Source organism: Achroia grisella, unplaced genomic scaffold, assembly GCF_030625045.1.
Source record: "Achroia grisella isolate CSIRO2021 unplaced genomic scaffold, CSIRO_AGI_Agris_v1 utg1056, whole genome shotgun sequence".
Lineage (NCBI taxonomy): Eukaryota > Metazoa > Arthropoda > Insecta > Lepidoptera > Pyralidae > Achroia > Achroia grisella.
In genome coordinates, this window is record NW_026712564.1 from 145,196 (window position 1) to 157,769 (window position 12,574).

The window sequence follows — 12,574 nt, forward strand, 5'->3', positions numbered from 1 at the left end:
AATCGTGCGACTTTGCCGCATCAGGAAGTTGATAATGTGAGGCCACTCTTAGTTTTATTATGGTTTTATCCACAGATTAGACAGTTCAATCAGTCAGTCAGTGTACCGCCGTCAGTAACTCGGTAACGAAGTTATTGAAAGTACACAAACTCACAGATCAGAAGGACTATGTTTAGTGTATAAAATTTTGTGTTATTTGTTTTCTTTCAGTATATTTATTTTCTTAAATCATGTTAAGCCTTTTTATGTATATATTTGAAGTGAAAAAAGAATTATTAGTGGGATTTTCCATTACTTTAATATACATAACCTACTATCTTGTCGAGGCAGTCAAGGTAAAAATAATTATTTAACAACTATCAAATTTTATAGTTATTTGATTTTAATGTAAATCGTTATGATAGATATGTAATTTTTTTTTATACTAGGTATATATTGTCCTTTTGAACAGACTAACGTAAAGATATTAAAAAAGTAAAACAAAAGTTTCGATAGTTGCGATATTATCCATGACCTTGCTACGACTATTACTTTGTGGTGGTTGCATACACATTCGAGAATCAATTAAATATTGATCACTATGAATGCGCCAGCAGTTGACTATGCAACTATAATAAGTCTCTGTGATAGTAATTACTACTGGCCTCCAATTTTGAATTTAGAATACTGATTTGTTATACCCAATTTTTTAATTACCAAATAATCCATAAACTGGTCCTCCTCTCTTCTCTTCTGCGTGTTGTGTCCAACAGGGTCCATAATTAAATTTATAAATGTATACATAATATAAACCTACTGTAACATTATGGAATGTAATACATAAATAAATAAATGGACATACATTTGGTTTGCACTTACATTATATATAAATATAAGCAAGTAAGCTGTATATGTATCAGTATAAAGTTATCTTTTTATTTTTAATTATTTTATTGAATTATTTTTCATTATATGATCAATCATTCAATTAATAATAAGTTTCAGTAGAGTTTTGAACAAAATGTTCTTTTGCATTGTGTGTGATGTATGGGTTAAGAACTATACTTGTGGTTATTATCTGTTGTTTCACCGTTAGTATGACACCACTAGTGAGTCATTCTTGTTACTTACTTGAATTGCAATAACAGGTAATTAAGAAGTAAAGAATTGTATTAGGAAATCTATACATATAAATAAAATTGGAGTGTCTGTTTATAATATTGAAATAACCATTTTTTACTACATGCATATCAATATAAATATGGTACATACACCAAAATAACATTTTTTTACAATTTTTGTTTGTCCATCTGTTTGCCTGTTTGTTCCGGGTAATCTCTAAAATTGCTGGACTGATTTTGATGGGACCTTATTTGGCAGGTAACTGATGTAATAAGAAGTAATTTAGGCTACTTTAAAAAATAAAGTTAAATTCCACACAGATAAAGTCAAGCAAACTACTTCAAGTGAAGTTTAATGAATAGGCCTATATGTTAACAACAAATTTCATGGATTATAAAATACTTATCCTCTAATGAAAAGAAAATCTCCTCAGGATCTGCTCCAATCAAATCCAATTATTATATAACAAATGGGTCACTGGACAATTGGAACATTTTTTATCTAAATTCCAGTCTTATTTAGCTTAAATGTCTTTTAAATGATAAGGCTGAATCAGCTTTCATAACATAGAACATTTTTTTATGTACTTAGCAGAGATATTGCAATATCTCATTATTATTTCTTCACTTTTTTATTGGATTCTCTGTAATCTGGTTCATTAGACCGGCTTCATCATTTGAAGGACGATTTAAGATAAATAAGACTGGACTGTTGTTTAAAAACAATCAGATTTTAAATAGAAGCACCATAGAAAAGGAAAACCTAAAAATACCTAGAAGTGATAAGAAACCACTTACATTCTCTAGTTTCAATACTGATTCATCAAATTAATTTTTAGCTGGACTTTAAAATATCTTGGTTTCTGAGTGTTTACTCAATATTTGGATAGCATAATTGATTTTGATTTTGTACTTTGCATATTACAGGGTTAACAGGGTTAGTTCTAAGTATTTAGCAAGCCAATAGCCATTTATAGATCAGATAAAGAAGCGTGCTAAAGTAACTGAAACAAATATTTCTGAAAAAAAAAATGAAAATTTCATCATCAATTCAAATTAAAAAATTATTGATTCATGTAGGACATTTTAGCCGGTTATCAACGTCAATTATTTTATATTATAATTTTTCCTCTACCGTCATGGATACATGGATGGGTTTACCGCATGGTGTTAATTCCGCCAAATATACTCTGTGCATTAAAGTTACATCAATTAATAAATGATGGAGTCATCCAGGGGTTGTACAGGGCAGGTTAGCAGGAGCGCCTTCGTCTCTCACAAGGGAGAATGCGTATGCACTACGGAAATAATAATGAAATAGAAATTGAAATAATCTTTATTCAAATAAACTTAATATAAGCACTTTTGAAGTGTCACTTGTCAAGTTTTTTTATTCTACCGCTTATTCGGAATGCAGATTCATCACAAGAAGAATAAGCAAGAAACTTGTGTGTTGTCTTTTAAATAAATATTGATTCACATATATTTAACTAGCAACAAGGATTAGGCATGCGACAATCAACATAGAAACCGCTACGCACTTAATCTCTGTTCAATCAGATAACATTGTCAGCGCTATGAATTTTAAGTTAGATATTTTCTACAAAAACATTATTATCATTTATAAATTCTTCAATTTTATAATATGCTTTTTTAAAAAGAAAATATTTTATAATACTTTTGATTTTTTTTCTTGCATATTGGGTACAGTCTCTGGCAGTTTGTTGTAAAACCTTACGCAATTTCCATAAAACGAATTACTGACTTTCGTCAAACGGCACTTAGGTAAAACTAGTTTGTTGACATTACGTAAGCTTTTATTAGTGTAATCTCCTGCTTTTTTAAAACTGTTAATGTTTTTCCTGGCATACATAATATTTTCGTAGATGTATTGAGAAGCAACGGTGAGGATATTTGAGTCTAAAACATTCACGCAAAGACTCCCTGGAACCCATACCGTAAATGGAGCGGATGGCCCTCTTTTGCAAAATAAATACTGTATTTATATCAGCTGCTTTGCCCCATAATAAAATACCGTACGACATAATGCTATGAAAATAGCTAAAATACACGAGTTTAGCCGTTGCCACGTCTGTTAATTGTCTAATTCTTCTTACCGCATAAGCGGCAGAACTAAGTCTATTCGCCAATTTAGAAATATGAGCACCCCATTGCAGTTTGGAGTCTAATGTGATACCAAGAAATACAGTATCATCAACAAAGTTAATAAGTTTATTGTTCAGTACGATTTTTGAATCAACCTTCCTTACATTGGGGAGCGTACATTTAATACACTTTGTTTTATCTCCATTTAATAGCATATTATTATTAGTAAACCATTTTAAAACAGAAGAGAGAGCACTGTTTACTTTTTTCATATCATCAATATGTCGATTGACTTTAAATGGTCAGAACCATCGTAGAGGTTGCCTGACCATACGACGGCTCGATACCTACTTGAGTTTACAGTTTGTAATATTGAAATAACCGTTTTTACTACATGCATATGAATATAAATACGGTATATAATATATAACGTTACTGGAGGCTAATGTCAGCCCTTGCTCTTTAACATTTAAATTTTCACATGTCAGCCCTTTTCATGTCATAAAAATATTCAAACAGTTAAATTTAAAAAATACGGAAGATCTCTGGGACATGTCAGTTAAAGTAGTTAATTCATTCATAGATATTGTTGCTCCTTATCTAGCTACTATTTTCAATAAATGTGTTGATAATGGCGTGTTTCCTCAATTAATGAAATTTAGCAAATTAATTCCACTCTTTAAATCTGGAGATAGATTTGAGCTAGGCAACTATAGACCAATTTCTATTTTGCCAGTTCTAAGTAAAGTATTTGAAAAGATTATGTTTAACCAATTGATAAACTACTTCCGGGATAACGGACTGCTTCACAGTCAGCAATATGGTTTCACTGCCGGAAAGTCTACTACTGATGCAGGTGTAGCGCTTATTACACATATATTCGAATCATGGGAAAACTCACAGGATGCTCTCGGCGTTTTTTGTGACTTGTCGAAGGCGTTTGATTGCGTAGATCATGAAACACTTTTGTACAAGCTCAAACATTATGGTATTAGAGATAATGACCTAAGTCTAATGAAAACTTATCTAGAGGATAGGGTGCAAACTGTAGATATTGATGGTGTAAAGTCTAAGGGAACTAATATAAAAATGGGCGTTCCTCAAGGTTCAATATTGGGTCCTTTCCTCTTTTTAATTTATATAAATGACCTTCCCTACATGGTAGAGAAAGTTGCAGATATAGTGTTATTTGCGGATGATACTTCGTTAGTGTTTAAAATTGGTCGCCAATGTAATCAATTAGACGATGTAAATTATGCTATCTCTGCTATACTAAATTGGTTCACATGTAATAATCTATTATTGAACTCCAACAAAACTAAGTGCATTAAATTCACGCTGCCTAATGTAAAACAAGTAAATACGCAGCTATTGCTTAATGATGAAATAGTAAATTTTGTTAATGATACAGTTTTTTTAGGAATAACAGTGGACTCGAAGTTACAATGGGGGCCCCATATTTCAAAATTAGCCAGTAGACTTAGTTCTGCTGCTTATGCAATTAGAAGGATAAGGCAATTAACAGACGTGGCGACGGCAAAACTTGTATATTTTAGTTAGTTCCATAGCATTATGTCATATGGCACACTGCTATGGGGTAAAGCTGCCGATATAAATACTATATTTATTTTACAAAGAGAGCCATACGTTCTATTTATGGTATGGGTTCTAGAGAGTCATTACGTCAATGCTTTAAACAATCAAATATCCTCACCGTTGCCTCACAGTACATTTATGAAAATATTATGTATACAAGGAAAAACTTAGATAGTTTCAAGAAACTTAAAGACTGTACAAGTAGAAACTTACGCAATAAAAATAGGCTAATTTTACCTAAATGCCGTCTACACAAAGTTAGTAATTCATTTTATGGTAATTGCGTAAGATTCTATAATAAACTGCCAGAGTCTACGCTAAATCTTACAGAGAGGCAATTCAAATCTTATATTAAACAAATGTTATGTAAAAAAGCCTATTATAAGATAGATGAATTTATAGATGATAGCAATATATAGCAAGAATAAGTTTATTTGCGGACAACGTTATAATTTTAATTTTCATACTGCTTTCTTGATATATGATAGCGTAGCGGCTTTTGTATTGATTGCCGCATGCACCCTTATGTAAAGTGCGAATACTGTAACTACCATATAGTAATTTTTGTAGCTGTGACGTGGTCGTGTGGAATGAGTAGTCATGCTCACTAAAATGTCCAGACATGTGGCGGCGTGGTGGGCCGGGTCATTGGGCTCCCTAAAATATGGTCGAGCGCAGTGATGGCTGGCTCATCCGTCATACTCGTGAACGAGTGCTGCTTGTAGGGACTGGTCTGCTCTTATCACTACGACTGATTTAATCTTATTGCATGACTATATTTGACCCAAAAAATTAGTGCTTGTTGGTAGTTTGTATTCACACGTTTCGACTTGTAAATGTAAACTTACAAGGATTATTTAAAAGAGCAACACACAAGTTTCTTGCTCGTTCTTCTTGTGATGAGACAGCTTTCCGAACGAGTGGTAGATAAAAAACAAATTGTTATGACTATTCAAAAGTGCTTAAATTAAGTTTATTTGAATAAATGATTTTCTATTCTATTCTATTCTATAAACCAAAATATTTTTTTTACAATATTTGTCTGTATGTCTGTCGGTCTGTTTGTTTGTTCCGGCTAATCTCTGAAATGTCTGGACCGATTTTGACCGGACTTTTATTGGCAGGTAGCTGATGTAATAAGGAGTAACTTAGGCTACTTTTATTCTAGAAACATTCTTTTAGTTTAGACAAATAAAGATAAATTCCACGCGAACGAAGTCGCGAGTACAGCTAGTATAAAATAATTTAGTAGGTAGGTATACGAAGAAGTGTTTGTACTGTGTGAGTATTCATAGTTTATAAGTAGTATCAAAAAGTGGTTTGAGTCCTAATTAAAGAAGTAGATATCGATACTCGTAGGTCGCATACCTACTCCTGACAATTGTAAGACGTACCTACTCAATTTACTATTAAGCGCGTACGTAAATATTGTCATAAAACATGCCCCTAGCTACCTATAGATAACAATGTAGATTTATGGTTCCGGAGATTTTGTAGTTACTTTGTGATCGGTGTTTTGTTTCATATACAGATATACATGATAATCATGTTAAAGCTATAAGTATATTACGGAGATAACGTATAATTGTGGAGTTATTTTAAAGTCCCAAATATCTAATCTATAAATGACTAATAATGTAGGTGTGTAACTGACGTAATAAACGAAATGACTGGCTCATATTTGCCAGGCACATAGCTGTGGAGGCCAGCCTCAGTCTAGAAGATGCCGGTTTTTACTAATAGGTACTAGTAGTCTCATTTCTGTCAAACCGATCTCCACGCTATCTCCCCTGGTAATCATCGAGACTCAACGCTGGTGAATTCTGCCGAATTCGTCTAATCGTCTTATAGTTCACTAGTTTCCCACTGGTGACATTGCATCTTGGCATCTTTAAATTTTATTATGCTGAAAAGATATTTTCTGATCTTCCTCTTTTCACTTACGGCTTAAACACGTTGCGGCCTGCGACCTGCGACATGTTGACAAGTATGCCGATTATTTGTGCCGGCAGCGCCTGATATATTATTATCTAGTAGGCAGTATTAGGTATTTCCTGATATCATTAAGGTACCATAAAAGGTAATATACCTGCTTAGAGTCTACGTCGGTAATAAATTATGACATACTACACATATTAAGATTATTTATTTGATTAGATTACGTTTTAGTTCTAAATGCAGCAAAAATATTTAATGATACACTACGATAAGCGTGTGCGATGTTCACTCGCAGATATGACCGGTCGGCATCAAACGGATAAGTTCAATTTCAGAAACCGATACTGATATGTCGTAAGGGCGACTTCCGACAATTCCTGGAGGAGAACGTGCCGCTGCTGGACGAGCACTACTGGCCGACGCCGTGGTGCGTGGAGTCGCGGCTGCAGACCGTGCTGGGGTCGGTGCTGCGGTCGCGGCTGCTGCCCGCGCAGCGCTACCGGCGCGAGGTGCTGCGGCTGTCGGACGGCGGGCAGGTGGCGCTCGACTGGGCGGAGCCCGGGCCCGCGGGCGGCGGCGCGGCGCCCGTGCTGCTCGTGCTGCCCGGGCTCACGGGCGGCGCGGACGCGGACTACGCGCGCTGCCTGGTGGCCGCCGCCGCCGCGCTGGGCGCGCGCTGCGTCGTGTTCAGCAACCGCGGGCTGGGCGGGCTGCCGCTCACCACGCCGCGCCTCTACTGCGCGCTCAGCCACGCCGACCTGGCCGAGGTGGTGCGGGCGCTGCGCGCGCGCGCCGACACGGGCCCGCTGCTGGCGGCCGGCGTGTCGCTGGGCGGGCTCATCCTGGGCCACTACCTGGCCGAGCACGGGGAGCGCGCCGCGCTGCAGGCCGCGCTGGTGGTCTCGTCGCCGCTGGACGTGGTGCGCGGCGCGGAGTGCATCGACCGGCCGCCGCTGAACGCGCTGCTCTCGTACCACATGGCGCGCAGCCTGCGCCGCACGGTGGACGCGCACCGCGTGCTGCGCGCCGCCGCGCTCGACTGGGACGCCGTGCACCGCAGCCGCTCCGTGCGCCAGTTCGACGCCGCCTTCACCACCAAGCACTTCGGGTTCGGCTCGGTGGAGGCGTACTACCGCGCGGCGTCGCTCGGCGACAAGCTGCAGCGCGTGCGCGTGCCGCTGCTGTGCCTGTGCGCGGCGGACGACCCGTTCCAGCCGCTGGCGGTGATGCCGCTGCGGGAGGCGGCGGCCAGCGCGCGCGTGGCGCTGGCGGTGACGGCGCGCGGCGGCCACATCGGGTTCCTGGAGGGCTGGTGGCCGGCCGGGCCGCCGCGCGCGCAGTACATCGCGCGGCTCGCCACGCAGTACTTCGCCGCGCTGCTGCGCCGCCCCGACCTGCAGCACGCCGCCACCTCCGCCTGACCCGCGCCCCCGCCCCCCTCCCGCCCCCGTCCCCTTCGCTCTCTCCTCGCTGTCGCCCGCCCCCGCGTGCCCTCTTGTACACCGTCGCTTTCTTCCTTCGTTCAAATCGATTCATGCGCAAAATATTCTCTCACACGTGTCGTCCATGTGACATAAACTATATGTGGGTCGATCCGCATATATTGTCTACTGCGATCCAATCCATTCCTACAGAACATTTCTTTGAGGCTAAACGTGTCCCACATTGTGTTATAACGTAGTATAATCTATAGTCTGTTTTTGTCATCTCAGAGACAAATTTGACATTACGATGTTGCCAGCTTCTTGCGATTATTAAGTAGTGTTGTGTCACTGTAGGAAATAAGTTTAATTTAGATTTAACTTTAAGTACCTATTTTTATAGGTGATTCAGAAATAATATGTTAGTGTTTTAATTAAAATTAATTAACACAATTTTCTAAATTACATTAATTCATTTTACTTACCTACTTCAATACCGTTAAAAAATACTACGAAACTACAATTGTAAACACTGGTATAGTTATGTAAATGTTTAAAATATATTGTGGAAACTACGTAGATAACTTTGAAACTAATCGTATAAAATGTAAAAATTACTATTTATAATTACAGCTTTGCCCCGCTATAGCTGGTAACATTATTTGATAATTTGACATTAACACCTGTCAATTTAGTGGCCGAGATTGAAAAAGAGACTATAGAGCAAAACCGACATAGTATTATAAATCACTGTGGCCTATAGCCTGTCACTATGGGCGGAGTGAGTTGAGTGAGAGCACGTCTCTACGCTCGCATCAACAATACAATGCAATTATTTTTACATTGAATCAGGTGGTGGTGCACTGCTACTTCGCTTATAGTTCAGGGCTTCCAACAACCGTGCGACGTCGCGTGTCGATGCGACCGAGACGAGACAGCGCCAGCGCCAGCGCCGGGCCCATTAACAATAGAGTTTTTCTGTTAACCTATTCTATTGTAGTAATAGAATTAGTATTTGTGTGGGCTGGGTTGAGGGACGTCGCAAAAAAATAGCAAAGTCCCAAGGGCGTCACAATACGAATAAGTTTGGGAAGCCCTGTTATAGTTAATATATGTATGTAGCTGTAGCTGTCTGTATACTGATTAATGATCTCGCTGTACGACCCACCTGAGATCAGGTACAACTTATACTTTAAGAAATTATTATTATTTATACGTTGTATACTTTATCTATTTACATACAATTGTGATATATAATGTAGTTAAATTGAATTGAAACGATGTCTAACATGTGAAAGGTGCTTGCACTGTAGTGCTCGCAGGTCCCTGCACAGGGACGGGCCCCGCACATGGATGGGCCCGGGGCGACTCCCAACGACGGGGCCCATATACTACATCTACTTACAATTTCATATTGTTTGTATGGAATCGGTGCAGTTTGAGGAAGTTCTATTCTCAAACCGACCACAGATTGTCTGGACGATGTCGCAGCCGGTCCTAACGGCCGTGATGGTGATGATGATGTGGTCCCTATGACGAGCAGTGATCACACGACCTGGTCTTTCCACCAGGACCAGCAGTGTGAGTGATCCTCGGAACATAAGGATGTTATTTTATGTGCAGGCATTTTGTTGACATATACATATAGTACGTACGTACATGTTATTGTAGAAATTGCGGTTAAACCACACGTTGAGTATTATTGTACGTGACATTTGAACGACGACCAGTAGTATGTATATCTTCCTTATATATAAAAATTACGTGTCAAGTTGTTTGTCCGCGATGGACTCCTAAACTACTGAACCGATTGCAAATTTGATTTGCACATTGTGTGCAATTTAAACCTACTTGAAAAATAGGATAGGATAGCTTACATCTCAATTTATAGTCGCAATATTATTTTTATATATTAAGAAACTGTTAGCCACAGCAACGCACGGCCGGGTCTGCTAGTATATATATAGATACTGATCTCCGTCGGTACATCGGAGGAATTAATGTTTAAATGTATATGAATTTTTGATATTTTATTTTTTTATAAACTTATTGATCTACATTCTATCATAATTTATATTAGGATTTACTTTATAAAAAATCTAACGCCAAACCGTAGAATTTTCGCTTTGTATAACCTTAGTAAAACTATTGCGTTGAAATCTTGCTCTGACTTGTGTGACCACGTCACCACGACTTTGGGGTCAGTCATGGTCAGGTCAGGTCATGATGAATACACGGCTACATCCTCCGATGTTGCTTTACTATTTCACTATTTAATTGATTAATTACACACATATGAATGTATATGACGTTTAAATTCTGTGGCCAGTCCAGTCCCTGATGTCTGGCACACGTGGCAGGACCGCCTGATTACCACCCATGGACATTGTATGATGGTATTCTTTAATAGACTCGTCCAATTCCAACAGGCTATTATATACACGATACATTGGAGATGATATATCTCTCGGGCCTATAAAAATATTAATTTTTATACTCGTAATTCGTACACCACTGTTGCCGAATTAAAATTAGTGAGTGATAGGTACAAAATCTTTTGTAGTAGCTATAGTTACTACTGATTTAGTCAATTTTATGATGAAGTGCGATCCGGAGCGACTTGCGTCGCGCGCCGTCGGTACGTCGCGTACGGCGGCGGCCACTCACGACGCCTCCCACCTCGCGCTGCCTACGAGTTCCGAATTCAACTCCATAGCTAGTGGACAAGTTACAATCACATATCGTTCTGGCCGTTTGTTTGTGGGGGGTGAGTTGTACCGAGCCGAGCCAATACGAACAGGTGTCGAATAAGTAGATGTTTGAAGCCGCACTGGGCCTCCCATTCTGTAAAGTTATTTCAAAATTTAGAGAACGACACTACATAATCGGCCCCAACTATTATTTAATTAATGCTAATTATTAAAAACTATTGTTGTTATATATTATAACGTTTCTATGATAACATTTATTTACAAATATATTTATAGTATATCTACATACATTGCTTGTAGGTATGTATTACATATAGGTATATTGTTTTGTTGTAACATTATGTTAATGATATCCAATATTCTATTGTGTTGTAAGAATTTCTTATATACTGTTATTATTGTTGTTGTCGCCACTGTCGTTGCTGTCCGTACGGGTGGGTACATATGGAAGTACCTACATTTGTACCCATGAAGTTCCAATAATGAAGTGTACACTAGACTACGGATATAAATCAGTGTCTCAGACGAACAGATACATTATTTATTAATTTGTAATAAAAAGGGTATAAGAACTCGTTATAAAAAGTACTGAAGATATGTGAAAACTTTTTCAGATCTAATAGTACAATTTAATTATGTATAAATAATAATACTATTATATGGAACATCTTACAGACAGCAACGATATGTTCGCGTTGTAAGTATATAATTCTCGTTAACTGACAAATTTTGAACGTACAAACGTGTGGGCCTTACACTCGTATGTAACATACTAATATATATTTTGTAAACAAAATAAAGTTGTTGTTTTGTTTCATGTTTAATATGTTGTTGATACAGTTATACTCGATTTTATGTAAGTGCAGATTCACAAAATTATCAACATTATTACATGTTTACTATAGTTTATGGTCCAGGTCCATACAGGACACCTGAGCATGTTGTTGTGCACCTCGGTGCAGTGTGGTGTGCAAAAAGCACACATTCACTTACAAGTGTGGTCCGCAACACTATGTCGATGTAATTAGGTACTATTATATATAATATAGCGTAGTTAGATTAAGATGCCAGGCATTTTTGTGTGATAATAGTATTTACCACAAATTGTGTGTAGAGTGACACTATTTGCTTTTTGTATTATTTCTAAGAATGCACGTTCGGGATGACAATTTTATATCCCGATTTTTATAGGCCTTAATGGATTACGTAAACGTTAATAATTGTTGATGTGACGAAACGCTTGTTGCTACGATTGGGACCGCTAATGATTTGTGTACAAGTAACGCAAATACAGTAATTACTCGGGAAATTCATGTTAATGAATACATTATGTGTAGTCAAAAGTAGAACTATAATAAATAAATAGAAAGGACAAGTATCGAGTTTGCGGCAGAATTGTAAACCGCGATCCCTAAGTCTGTCCTAATCGTAGTAATAGTGTACCATCGCATATATTTACGTTGAATAGATATGTGACTGCTGTGTGTATATGTCACATGTAAACATAACAAAGTTTAATAAATTAACGATAATAATGTTCGGAGCGCGGCTGCGTGTTCGCTCATGTTCGCACGTGTCCGCACGTGTCCGCACGTCGCCGCACGCAGTCGCTCACCTCCGCACCCAAGTGCCTCAAATGTGTTGAACGAATATATGCTATATATTATTTATGATAGGTATATACATTCCCGATGGCAGCGCC

The 12,574-nt window shown here is 38.3% G+C and overlaps 1 protein-coding gene across 1 annotated transcript; it reads left to right on the forward strand.

Annotated features, from left to right (window-relative positions):
- The first annotated feature begins 111 nt into the window (after positions 1–111).
- Positions 112–12,216, forward strand: LOC131845667 (phospholipase ABHD3). The gene is made up of 2 exons (XM_059194796.1): positions 112–335; positions 7,076–12,216. Exons 1-2 carry the CDS (start codon positions 231–233, stop codon positions 8,159–8,161), a joined length of 1,191 nt encoding a protein of 396 aa, XP_059050779.1. The 5' UTR covers positions 112–230; the 3' UTR covers positions 8,162–12,216.
- Positions 12,217–12,574: the final 358 nt, after the last annotated feature.

What these genes read in the sequence shown, in the direction of transcription:
- LOC131845667 (XM_059194796.1), top strand. Translation starts at nt 231, where the DNA reads ATGTTAAGCCTTTTTATGTATATATTTGAAGTGAAAAAAGAATTATTA. An exon ending in ATCTTGTCGAGGCAGTCAAG is followed by an intron (nt 336 to 7,075) that starts GTAAAAATAATT and finishes GTTCAATTTCAG; the next exon opens with AAACCGATACTGATATGTCG.